We start from the raw sequence: 13,239 nt of genomic DNA on the forward strand, positions 1-13,239 counted from the left end.
CCACCAAGATGGTGAGTGGTGATGACGCCATTATTAGCGTCACCATACCACTACTCTGCCTTCTAAAACGGTCTCTGCTCAAAAACAAACATGATGCATTGCAGGCGGAGCGCGATGAGTTGCAGCAAGAAACAGTAGTGGGTGTGGGTGATAACACACAGCCCAGCCTCGTCTCATCACAACGTGCAGTGGAGGACTATGACGAGGAGGAGGATGAAGACATGGAGCAACTCTCCCGCCAAATTGAGGATATGACATGCACACCAGTCATATCCTCGGTTCAGCGTGGCTGGCCAGAGGACAGGGTAGATGAGGAGGAGGAGGAGGAGGAGGACAGCATGTTCAGTCATCGTGTTGGTCAGGCTACTGAAGTCCTGGCTGTTAAGAGTCTGGTGCACATGGCTGACTTTATGGTAAGCTGCCTGTCTCGTGACCCTCGCGTTAAGAACATCTTGGCCGACAATCATTACTGGTTGGTAACACTGTTAGACCCACGCTATAAGGAGAACTTTATGTCTCTTATTCCCGAGGCGGAGAGGTCAACCAAAATGCAGCAGTTCCGGAAGGCCATAGTCACGGAAGTAGGCAAAGCATTCCCCTCACAAAACGCTAGCGGCATAGGTCAGGAATCAGTGGACAACCAAGGCGTACAGCCGAGAGAGGCACAAGTCCAATCCGCCAGAGGTAGTGGAACAGTCTTTAAGATGTGGGACAGTTTTCTCAGCCCCTCACGTACCACAGCCCCTGAGGTGCGGGGTAGTGCCACAAGAAATCCTAAGTTTGCCCAGATGCTCAAGGAGTACCTTGCAGATCGAACAACTGTACTCCGACATTCCTCTGTGCCTTACAATTATTGGGTATCCAAGGTGGACACGTGGCATGAATTGGCTCTCTACGCCTTGGAAGTCCTGGCCTGCCCTGCCGCTAGCGTTTTGTCAGAGCGTGTTTTTAGTGCCGCAGGTGGAATCATTACAGATAAACGCACCCGCCTGTCAACTGAAAATGCTGACAGGCTGACTCTGATCAAGATGAACAAGGGTTGGATTGGGCCAGACTTCACCACACCACCAGCAAATGAGAGCGGAATTTAAAGTTTGTAACGGGAATTTGCCATGTACCTCCACTCACCCATGGGTACACACTTCTGGACTTTGGATAATCGCTGGACTGCTCCTCCTTCTCCTCATGCGCCACCATGATGACCGTTACAATAGTTAGGCCTTTGTTTCAGGTATACCCCCAGTGGTAAATTTTTTCGCCCATTCTTTGCAGAATGGACAGTACAACGACAGGAGACCCGCTCCTTTGCAATGGGAACAATGTTTTGAGGCCCTTATGCACGTCTCTATCCAGGGACAACGTGGAGCCTCCCAATTTTTGGCTGCCCTGCCTAAGGGCTATACTATAATACACCCACTTCCTGACAATGGACACTTAATGTTTTGAGGCCCTCATGCACGTCTCTATCCAGGGACAACGTGGAGCCTCCCAATTTTTGGCTGCCCTGCCTAAGGGCTATACTATAATACACCCACTTCCTGACAATGGACACTTAATGTTTTGAGGCCCTCATGCACGTCTCTATCCAGGGACCATGTGGAGCCTCCCAATTTTTGGCTGCCCTGCCAAAGGGCTATACTACAATAGACCCACTTCCTTACAATGGGCACTTCAGGTTTACAGGCCATCATGCACGTCTCTATCCAGGGACAACGTGGAGCCTCCCAATTTTTGGCTGCCCTGCCTAAGGGCTATACTATAATACACCCACTTCCTGACAATGGACACTTAATGTTTTGAGGCCCTCATGCACGTCTCTATCCAGGGACAACGTGGAGCCTCCCAAATTTTGGCTGCCCTGCCAAAGGGCTATACTACAATAGACCCACTTCCTTACAATGGGCACTTCAGGTTTGCAGGCCCTCATGCACGTCTGAATGCAGGGGCATTGGTGAACCTCACAATTTTGGACTGCCCTGGCAAAGGAAAATACTACAAAGACTCACTTCCTCAAAATGGGCACATTAGACTCAGAGGCCTTTATGTACGTCTCTTCTCAGGGACATCGGAGTGCCACACAATGTTTTACGTAAAATCTTTCATGTATTAATCTCAAAAAGTAACATACACCAGCTCTATCTCACTATTGGGTATGTGCCCTTAACATTTCCGCCATGAAAATTCATTTTGGTGTCATTTTGGAAGGTTTTCTGGTGAGTCCGTAAAAATGGCGTAAAACGCGGACAAAATTGTTCACAGCTGTGACTTTTGAGTGATAAATGCTTCAAGGGGTCTTCCCCCTGCTGTTGCCATGTCATTTGAGCACTCTTCTGAGACTTTTGTGACATTTTTAGGGTTTCTACATGCTGCCGGGGGTCATTTCAGAAAAATAGTCGGGTCTCCCATAGGATAACATTGGGCTCGGTGCTCGGGCCGAGTACACGAGTATCTTGGGATGCTCTGCCCGAGCCTCGAGCACCCGAGCTTTTTAGTACTCGCTCATCACTAAATATTATATCTAACTCCTCCAATTATTCTGAACTGTCTTCTATCTTGCTGCGCTTGTCACTAGGCAACCTCTAATTCCTTTCTAAAGAGCAGTACCTAACACCGGCCACTATATAGCCACATAAAATAAGCATTAACACACTATTCACATCAGCACTATTTCCATCATTGTCTTGTGGCGACGATTAATGTCTTCAGGGCGGGGCCTACAGTGCCCAGCACCCCTTACTACAGCACCATGTTTCCCTCTGCCTAGCTTGCTGTTGCTGCTCCACCCTCTCCCTTCTCAATAGACTTTAATAGGGAGCTGTAATCCGATCCCTCAGTAAGTCCATCTTTTTCTGTAGCTAGACAAATTTTCAGTTTTCTTGGCTGAATTATCAGTTTAGGAGGACACAGAAAAATATCATAAATGAAGAAAGAGATGTCTGACAGGATATATTACAAAGTATTTTATATTTTTTAGTCTCTATTTGATCGTGTTCCACCTAATCACTTTTACAGGAAGCATGTACAGTGGAACCTTGGTTTACGAGAACAATCCGTTCTGGGAGTGTGCTTGTAAACCAAGTTACTCGTCTAGCAAAGCAAGATTTCCTATAGGAAATAATGCAAGCTCAGACAATTCGTTCCACAACTTGTTCAATGTCCCATCCTGGTCCCCTTTTGAGCCATTCTACACTTGCGCAAACATGCACAAACACGCATAAACACACGCACACACACATGTTACATAAACACACACACACACGGTTCTTGTAGCTCACCGATACAGGACGTGTATTGGGTAACCATCGCAACCGATGCCGGAGCTTCCGCTGCCAGAGCGCCGACGTCAAAGGCAGGACCTGCTTGCCTCTGATTGGCCAGTGCGCTGCCTTTGAGTAGCGGCTGACAGCGGAAGTTCCTCCCTCGTCGCGATGGTTACCCGATACAAAACCTGTATCGGCGAACTACAAGAACTATGAGGCCGGCGATGGAACGGAAGGTAAGGTAAGCATAATATGTGTGTGTGTGTGTGTTTGTGTGTGTTTGTGCGTGTTTGTGTGTGTTTGTGCGGACTGCAAGAGCGGGTCAGAGCGCAGTTAAATTACGGAACTGGAAGTGTGTGCAGTGAGTATTTGCTCATACAGCAAAGCTGGCTCGTAAACTGATTTACAAATTTACAGCAAGCTTTGCTCGTATAGCAAACCGGGTTATTCGTAAACCGAGGTTCCTCTGTAGTTTGGGGTGAAGCTGCAAACACATTAGTTGATGCACAACATGAACCAATAAGGATATTCATACTGCCAAGTTGATTTTGGTGTTAAAAATGCTGTCGTAATGTAATTTTAACTGTTATAAAATTAGATATTTTTTAGGAACCTGAACACAATTCTTTGATCTGTTTTCATCTATCTGTTGACATCCCTTGTGAGACTTTCTGAATTTAACATTGCTTTCATAATTACTTTTTTGTATATGTTTACTGATTTAACAAATGCCTCTTGTGGTCCCCTCCTGCTAGTTTTAAATGTCTTTTTGTCTAAGGCTATGTGCGCACGTTGCGTAAATTCATGCAGTTACGCTGCGCTTTGCAGCGCAGCGTAACTGCATGCGTCCTGCGTCCCCTGCACAGTCTATGGAGACTGTGCAGGGGCCGTGCGCACGTGGCGTCTCAGTGTGCAGCGCTTCGGCTACTGCCGAAGCGCTGCGCAAAAAGAAGTGACATGTCACTTCTTTCCTGCGCTTTGCCGGCAGCTCCTGCTCTGTCTATGGCAGGAGCTGCAGGCAGAGCGCATGGAATCGGCGCTCACTACGGACATTTCTGCAGCGATCTAAAGCGCACATGTGCTCTTCAGATTGCTGCAGAAATTTCTGCAGGCTAGTACGCAACGTGTGCACATAGCCTTAGTGCTTTTATGGTTCTGTCAGTTCTCTAAAAAAAGGTAAGTAATTCATTGTGCTGTTAACTTTTTATGTAGATTTATATCCATATCTAAGCTATAAAGTAAGGAACAAATATTAATTTACTCTTTAAAAGGATTGTCTGGTTTAGAAAACTTAGAAACTCAAAATATAATATTAAGCAATTCAGAACTATTATATTGGATGAGGGTTTCTCCTTAAAAGATCCCTAATTTATTATCCACAGTGGAGCAAATTTAAGCATATTTTCCTCACTCCAAACATTTGTATTGTGTATTGTATCGGGTTCAAAGTACATTTGAGAGTAAATTAATGATGTATAGGACGAGTGTGTACTGTATTTGGCCATAAAATCCCAAATGAATGGGTGCGTTGAGTCACGATAGGTAAGGTGTTACTGAGACGGGGCAGCATAACAAAAGCCTCTGCCTCCAAATGTTGTAAGCTGGATCCTAGGTATGAACATTAAGGGGTACTTCTCACATAGCGAGATCGCTGCTGAGTCACGGTTTTTGTGATGCACCAGTGACCTCATTAGTGATCTCGTTGTGTGTGACACTGAGCAGCGATCTGGCCCCTGCTGTGAAATCGCTGATCGTTACACACTGCTCTGGTTCATTTTTTGGACGTTGCTGTAACCAAGGTAAATATCGGGTAACCAAGCGAAGTGCTTTGCTTGGTTACCCAATATTTACCTTGGTTACTAGCGTCCGCGGCTCTCAGACTGCCAGTGCCGGCTCCCTGCACACGTAGCCAGAGTATATATCGGGTAAATAAGCAAAAACGCTTTGCTTATTAACCCGATGTGTACACTGGCAAGGAGTGCAGGGAGCCAGCGCTAAGCGGTGTGCGCTGGTAACCAAGGTAAATATCGGGTAACCAAGCGAAGGGCTTTGCTTGGTTACCCGATATTTACCTTAGTTACCAAGCGCAGCATCGCTTCCACACGTCGCTGGTGGTTGGGGGCTGGTCACTGGTCGCTGGTGAGATCTGCCTAATTGACAACTCACCAGCGATCATGTAGCGATGCACCAGCGATCCTGACCTGGTCAGATCGCTGGTGGGATCGCTGGAGCGTCGCTAAGGTGTGACGGTACCCTCTGAGCAGTCGGCAAGGACACTGGGGCTCCAGTAGATCCTTTAAGAAGTTTGGGCCTAAGTTGTTCATGTCATTAAGCAAATATTAAAAGCTATTCTCCATTTTACAGGTAGCCAATGCTTTTTGCTAAGGATTGGTGTCATTGGAACAAGTTGAGGTCGACTGGTTATTAAAGCACCACTCCAGCGTTTTTACTTTTTCAGCGCTGGAGTGGTGGTTTAAATGTAAGTCCCCTGCCCCCAGTCTTTCACTTACCTGCCGTCGTATTCATCTGCTTCCAGCATTGTTATGGTCGCGATTTGTGTCCTGCCAGCAGGTACACTGTTTCATGGAGTGCGCTTGTGGTAACAACTCAGTACAGGTCTATCAGAGCCTCGTTCTGGCCTTCTTTTGCCAATCATAGAGATGCATTCAGCGCTTGTGATGTAACTTCTGACTTTCAGCCAATCAGACGTTATGGGCACAAGATGGTGCTGCGGGACTGGAGCGGTGCCAAAAATGATAAAGACGACAGCAGGTGAGTATAATACCAAGGTCAAAGAGCTTACATTTAAAGCACCATTCCACTGCTGAAAAACAAAAACAGCTGGAGTGGTGCTTTAAACCCACTGCATCATTTTGTACTACCTGAAGTTGGTGTACTGCTTTGTATGAGTCCCTCACATGGGGCATTACAGCAGTCAAGCTGTGAGGTTACAAAACCAAGAAGAATTGTTGATTGGTCTTCTGATGGAATAAGATATTTAACATGTTCCTTAGAGAGACAAATGAAACCGAAATAATGGCCGATACCACATTTCTGGGGGACAGTTTCCTATCAATAGGTACTTCCAAATTGTGTACCTGGTCTGAGCCTTGAAGGATGTTTCTCATAGAGTGAGCATGCCATCCTAGTAATCAGAAGTCAATGGCAACCTTCAACTCAAGCCATTGACTTCTGATTACTAGGATGGAATGCTAACTCTGGTCTCTTGCCATGAGCAGATCATTTAGTACTCGCGTGAAAGCCGATCCAGTGTTGTGCTTTTTTTCAGAATTCAGCCTGGAAAGGGTCATAGCCTAGGTGCAATTACCTGATAGCCTGGTATCTAGTTGTATGAGCTGACACAGGGATAGCAAACAAGGGAAAACAACAAACAACTTAGCTCTACACAACTCAGTAAGAAGTTCAGTAAAGAGCAGCAATGATCCTACTGATGAGTGCAAGCCACCTGCTTGCATTCAGAGCTTGTGAAGGAACCAAATATAACCAGCACAAGTCCAGGGAAAAAGAGTATTTAAACCCACGGGGAAATACAGATGATTAGCAGCTAAAGGGAAGAGGAGCTCCCCCGGGTCCTAAAAAGAAAAGGATGAAAACCCAGCAGAGGAGATAACTAGTTCACTGAATACTGACAGCAGGAATAATAGAAAGTCAGGGAGCATTTTGTGCAGCCAAACACTATGACATTCTATTGCTGTACACCACAGGACTATCTGTCATCTGTGATACATCAGTGACAATAAGGATTACAAAATAAACATGATATGTGGATATGGGATAGGATCCTGGGAGAAGGAGGCAGATATCCATAAGAAAGAGACAGTGGATGGAAACAAGCATACTGTAGTAGGGAGAATTTATCCATCGTGGAATATGCCATGCATAATTTTAATCATGATTATCAGAATTGAATGTACAAATAAATGGTGTCAAATTCGCATTATAGATAGTTCACTGATCTCAGTGTATGGAAATATTGATAATATAGTAAGAAAGTGGTATTGTAATTTACAGCAGACAAAACATAATATATGTGCATATTTTTACTTTCTTAGTATGAAGACAGATTTAAGAAGAAACCACTTTCTAATCTGAAGGAAATGATCATGTTGCATGTTTATCAGTCCATTGGGATTAAAGAATCTGCCCTGTACAAGCGGGTCCTAACAAGACTGGGGTACACAATCCACCAGTTCACAGACCTTGGCAGCATCAAAGCATTTCTTACTCACAACCAGAAGATGCCGGGTAAGTAAATCACTTGTAAAGAATTGTCTTTGCATGCTAAGTAGTATATTGGATGAAAAGGGGTTTTTATATCGGATATGATTCAGATGTTGAACTGAGTATACAGTAAATTATGCAAAAGACACACGATCTTTATTAGGTAACACATTTGACAATCACAATGCACACAAAATATTGTTTCCATACATGAGTTCCTGTTTTAGTACACATAAATGCGTGTCTGTAGATGACTACAGGCAATCTACACAGTTGGTGATATTGTTATGATCTACGATTGAGGCCAGATTGTCAGGGACTATTGATAAAGATTACAGTGAAAGAGTATTCTTAAAAAAAAACAACAAAAAAACGTTATTAACCTCCAGATATGGAGTTAATATGGGGCTCAGCCACTGGCAGACATGAACAGAAGAGGACCCTGTGCAAGAACAGTATATGGAGTCCCGTTTGCAGTCCCATAGCTCATCATATTGCTCAATTCCACCTGCTTTGAAGGTAGAAATGGCTCCCCTGACCTCTAGGGCTTCAGTGCGGCTGCAGAGGTTGCATCAATATGTCCACCCTTGTGCTCAGCATTATAGCCGGCTGCCATTCAGTGCCAGGTGTGCGGTTACAGTCACAGCGCACTATGCACAGAGCTGTGATTGAAGCCATGCCAGTGTGCCGCCCCCGTACCAGCAGCCGAAATGCTCGGATCCGCAGTGGCTCAAGGGTCTCCGGACCCGGGGGTCGTGCGGCCACTCAAATGAAGGGGGGTATTTACAGGGGATGTATTAGAGTTCGTGATGCCACCCATGGTATGTGGTAATTAGGAGTACCACCGCTGCAGTTGGGAGTACCTGGGGATGATGGAATAGGGCAGCCAGATGTTGTGACCCCAGGGACTCGGTGATGGTGAGGGGGAGGGCCGTTGGATGCAAAGGGGTCACTTGCGTACTCACTTAGTCCATTAAGCTGACACCGACAATTGGATAAACCAAAGTTCTGGATACCGCTGCCGCTGAGGGGAGCTTAGTTCGGGTCCCGTCCCCAATGGTGCTGCCTGGTGATCCGTGACCTGCCTCCTGGCACTAAGTTTTCTTCTCTGTTGGTCCCGGTAGTATGAAACCTGCCGGGTCCCGCTCCCCACTATGGCTAAGTGTGGGAGCTTGCTCTCAGGGTTCATGCTTGGGATTTTCTGGACCGTTTTGATTGCAAAGTCCTATCCCCCTCGTTGCGCTAGTACCTCGATTTTGGAGCAGGTGGGAACAGATCTTGAAGACTCCGTTCTCCTTGGGTAAATTGTTGGGTTGGCTGAAGCTACTCCCCAACCTAGGGTCCATGTACCCCGTCGTGCCTTGGTCCCAGCCCAGTGATGGTGCAAGGCCACCGACTGTCCTCCTCAACAGATCCGTGCCCCTTGCCACGATCCCCTGCGACCGGGGGTCCAGCTCCTCTAGGCCCAGACCACCATCTGCACCTAGACTGCTTCCCAGGAGCCTTGCTCCCGACCTCTTCTCACTTTCACTTCTCAGACCCTACTCTCTTTCTGACACTCCTGACCTCCCCTCTCCAACCCCCCAGGTGGGCGACTCTATTCCACTCAAGCCGTCCACTGGTGTGTTTGGTGGGTGTGGTGCAGCGTGTATCTAGGGTTTGATTAGCTGATGTAGTCAACACCATGTGGTTAGGGACCCAAAACCAAGAAGGAGGTGGATACTGCACGGGAGGGCAGATTGTGCGATACCCTGTGACGACCTGATAGTCCAGGGGCGTCACAACAGTGCCAAGCCTATAACTTAAAGCCTTTGGTTGCTGTAAAAAATAAAGTTAATTTCCTCCCAGTAGCCGGGCTCTCAATGCAGTGCAGGGCAGCTTCAAAACTCTATTAACCCCTTCACCTTGGTTGATTTTCCGTTTTAATTTTTTCTCCCCTTCTGCTATAATTTTTTATTTTTCCATCAATATAGCCATATGAGAGCTTGTTTTTGCGGGACGAGTTGTACTTTTGAGTAACAATATTCATTCTGTCCAATACTGTACTGGAAAATGGGAAAATAATTCCAAGTGAAGTGAAATTGCAAAAAAGTGCAATTGTACAATTGTTTTTGTGTTTTTTTTTTGTTTTACTATGTTACTATTTGGTAAAACTGACCTATCAGTATAATTCCCCAGGTCAGTACAAGTTTGAGGGTACCAAATATGTATAGTTTTACTTTTATGTAAGTGGTGAAAAAAAACCCCAGAAGTTTGTAAAGAAAAAGAATAGCACTTATTTTCCGAGACCTGTAGCGGTCTCATTTTTCAGGATCTGCGGAGCAGTGATGGCTTATTTTTTGCATCTTGAGCTGACGTTTTTAATTATACCATTTTTGGGTAGATGCAATGTCGTGATCGCCTGTTATTGCAATAAAATATAACGTTGCAGCGAACAAGAAACTGTAATTCTGGCGTTTTGATTTTTTTTCTCACTACGCCGTTGACCGATCAAATGAATTGATTTTTATATTTTGATAGATTTGGCATTTCTGAACACGGCGATACCAAATATGTGTTAATAATAATAATAATAATAATAATAATAAATATTATTATTATCATTATTATTATTGTTTTATTTTCAGTGGGACAAAAGAGGGGTACAAATACCTTTATAAAATTTCCTGACATTTTTTTTTAAATCTTTGGGTTCGGTTCGATGGGCTTCCTAGGTTGCAGCTCCTGTCCATCCTTTCAACACTGATCACTGTTCTACTTTGATGATTGATGTGGATGACGTCACATGCGTCATCCATGTAGCTGGACAAAATCTCGCACCTGTGCACAGACTCACCGGTTCGTGAAAGCGCACCTATGTTTTTGGCTCTGCACACAATAGGATAGAGCGAAGTACGCTTGCTCAAGCTGGCAATGTCTCTGGGCAGGCATGAGATTTTGCCTGGCTACATGGATGGCGCTGGAGGCATCAGCCACATCAATCATCAAAGGAGCACAGTGCTCAGCACTGAAACAAGGGACAGGAGCAGCAACCTAGGATACCCATTGGACCGGATCCAAGCATTAACATACATGGCGGGAGATTTTATGAAGGTATTTGTGGAGTTTTCAGGAAGTGTCAGGGAACATCATGCACCTTCATAGAATGCAGCACAGGTGCTACTTAAGATGCTAGTTTTGGTTTAGAACTCAAAAATCTGGTGAGAGGTTCCCTATCAAGGGGCAAACATGGCCAAATATGTCCTTGGTCCTACAAATTAACCCCATATCTGCAGGTTTATTGCGTTTTTTTACATGACAGGTCCCATATAAGAATGCTCATTTATGATAATCTTTTGGTGTAAACAGGCTGCCAATCACCCAATGATTGAGCAAAACACTTGTCCATCATTTTGAATGATTTCTTGAGCAATTCAAAAGATCATCGTTCTCAGCAGCGTATTGTTCTGTCTAAACAATGGCAACCTATGTGCACTGAACAATTTACTACAGATTGTTCATTTACATCTTTTACCCCAGTCTGCCAATGTAAACAATATATTAAACTGACAATCGGTAAATGTTTACCGATAAGTGGTCATTTAGTGCCACAGGTTGGACCATGCAAATGGACCTCTATTGTTGCTGATGCGGGATTTTTTGATCTTTACAACATTCTTGTGTCCCTGATCTTGGATTGTGCTTGACTTTAGAAAATTATCTGACACCTAAACTTTTGCTTGCCTAACCATTTTCTGTTTCATCGTCTGCAGTATCATATATTTTTCTCCTAGTAAGGCTGCAGTCAGATGACCATAGATTGTTTCATGCAAGAGAATGATGCAGTGACACTTGTATCAATCTCAGCATAGTGTGATCCGATTCTCTCACTGTCAGCAGAAGGAGGAGAACAAAAGTTCTCCATCTTCTCCATTTTATGAGTCCTTGGAAATTTGACTGCCCTCGGATGCCAACATTGAGCGGCCTCAATGGGTTTCCGATTTTTGTTGCAAGCAGTCGTCCATCAGGAAAATGTATGAATGCAAGGCATGGTGTATTTTTAAGATATGCATACATTTTATCAGGTTAACATTAGCCCCTATATACAGATGGAACATTGATTAAAATTTCCTTGTGTAAAAGCTAAGAAAAAGTAAACATTCTTACAGTCTAAAGGGCGCTTTACACGCTACAATAAATCTTACGATGTGTCGGCGGGGTCACGTCGTAAGTGACGCACATCCGGCATTGTAAGTATGATTGTAGTGTGTAAAACCTCCGTGCAATTGCGATTGAACGAAATTCCGTTCATCGCATGCACGTCGTTCATTCCTCAAAAATTGAATGTGCGGTTGTGCAATGTTCCTGAGGCAGCACACATCGCAGTGTGTGACACCCCAGGAACATTGAACGACAGCTTACCTTCGGCTCCTGCTGAAAATGCGGAAGGAAGGAGGTGGGCGGGATGTTTACGTCCTGCTCATCTCCGCCCCTCCGCTTCTATTGGCCGGCTGCCACGTGACGACGCTGTGACGCCGAACGTCCCTCCCACTCAAGGAAGTGGATGTTCGCCGTCCACAGCGAGGTCGTATGGACGGGTAAGTACGTGTGACGGGGGTTAATCGTTTGTGCGGCACATTCAACAAATTGAACGTGCCACACATACGATGGGGGCGGTTACAATCGCATACGATATCGTATGCGAAATCATAACATGTAAAGCAGGCTTTAAGGAGCCACTTAAGGGGCCGGGGAATCACAGACGGTGCGACGCTCCAGTGTACAGTCTGACCCCTGTGCACCAAAATCCAATTAGCAGGAAACTTCAAATGGGGATTAAAGAAGAAACACAAAGTGGATTTCTTCACCAAACGTGTCAATTTACCCATATTTCAGCGCCATTACAGGCATGTCTTTACTTTCCATTACAAAATTGTGCTAATAGGTTTTCAAGTAAATTCATGTGTTACCCATTCATTCCTGTTAACAATTTCACCAATATTCTCTTTAGAATTTACTGCATATAATAATACATAGTAATAACAACATTATAAAGTTTGTAAACAGTCATAAGAAGCCAAATTGCAACAGTTCCCTTTAAAAAATACTTGATACAACAAATAAAATAGGAAAACGCCTCATACTTTTTGTCTCCAGATTTGACTTGAAACGTTTGTTATCTTTTCAGTTTCTTGTAAGAGTCCTATTTTGGAATCCGTTTAGACTGGACTGATGCCAGTAGTCTTAGTAAAGGCTTATATGGAAAATGTCACAGAATTCCACAAGCTTTAGAGCTAGCAGACTGTAGTTGCTACCTCTGATGTGTAAGGATTTATAAAGAATTGTATATATCAATATTCTGCTACAATGTTTTCTATTAATAACTAAATCTCCTTGTGTAGTAGCAGCAGAAAGTAAAGCTGAATGCATGATATATCCAGCGTGGAAGAAAATTGCTTGGTATAGACTCTGATCCTTTTGCATGGAACAGACTTCTCATGGAAACTATTTTTGGATAATCACAATAATATAACCCTTCGATGGCTGCAATAATATTAGCTTTGGAAGCAACTAGAACTCTCCCAGGGCAGATACAGATGATCAACTGCAGACTATAATCTAAATGATCTCTGTTTTCTAGGCTAAGGGCATGAACCTGTTAAACACAAATAAATCTCACAATTGTTAAAACAGGAGCTAACGACTTACACAAAATCAATGATCAGCCGCATTATTAAAACCAGTTGTGTAATATTGT

At 44.4% G+C, this 13,239-nt stretch overlaps 1 protein-coding gene across 1 annotated transcript in view; it reads left to right on the plus strand.

Annotated features, from left to right (window-relative positions):
* CPED1 (cadherin like and PC-esterase domain containing 1) overlaps positions 1-13,239 on the plus strand; it is a 519,469-nt gene that overhangs the window by 34,529 nt on the left and 471,701 nt on the right. Inside the window, exon 2 of the mRNA XM_075345048.1 lies at positions 7,334-7,526. Within this exon, the coding sequence (XP_075201163.1) occupies positions 7,334-7,526 (193 nt within the window). The remainder of the gene's footprint in view (positions 1-7,333; positions 7,527-13,239) is intronic.

This window comes from Anomaloglossus baeobatrachus, chromosome 4, assembly GCF_048569485.1.
Source record: "Anomaloglossus baeobatrachus isolate aAnoBae1 chromosome 4, aAnoBae1.hap1, whole genome shotgun sequence".
In the NCBI taxonomy this organism is placed as follows: domain Eukaryota; kingdom Metazoa; phylum Chordata; class Amphibia; order Anura; family Aromobatidae; genus Anomaloglossus; species Anomaloglossus baeobatrachus.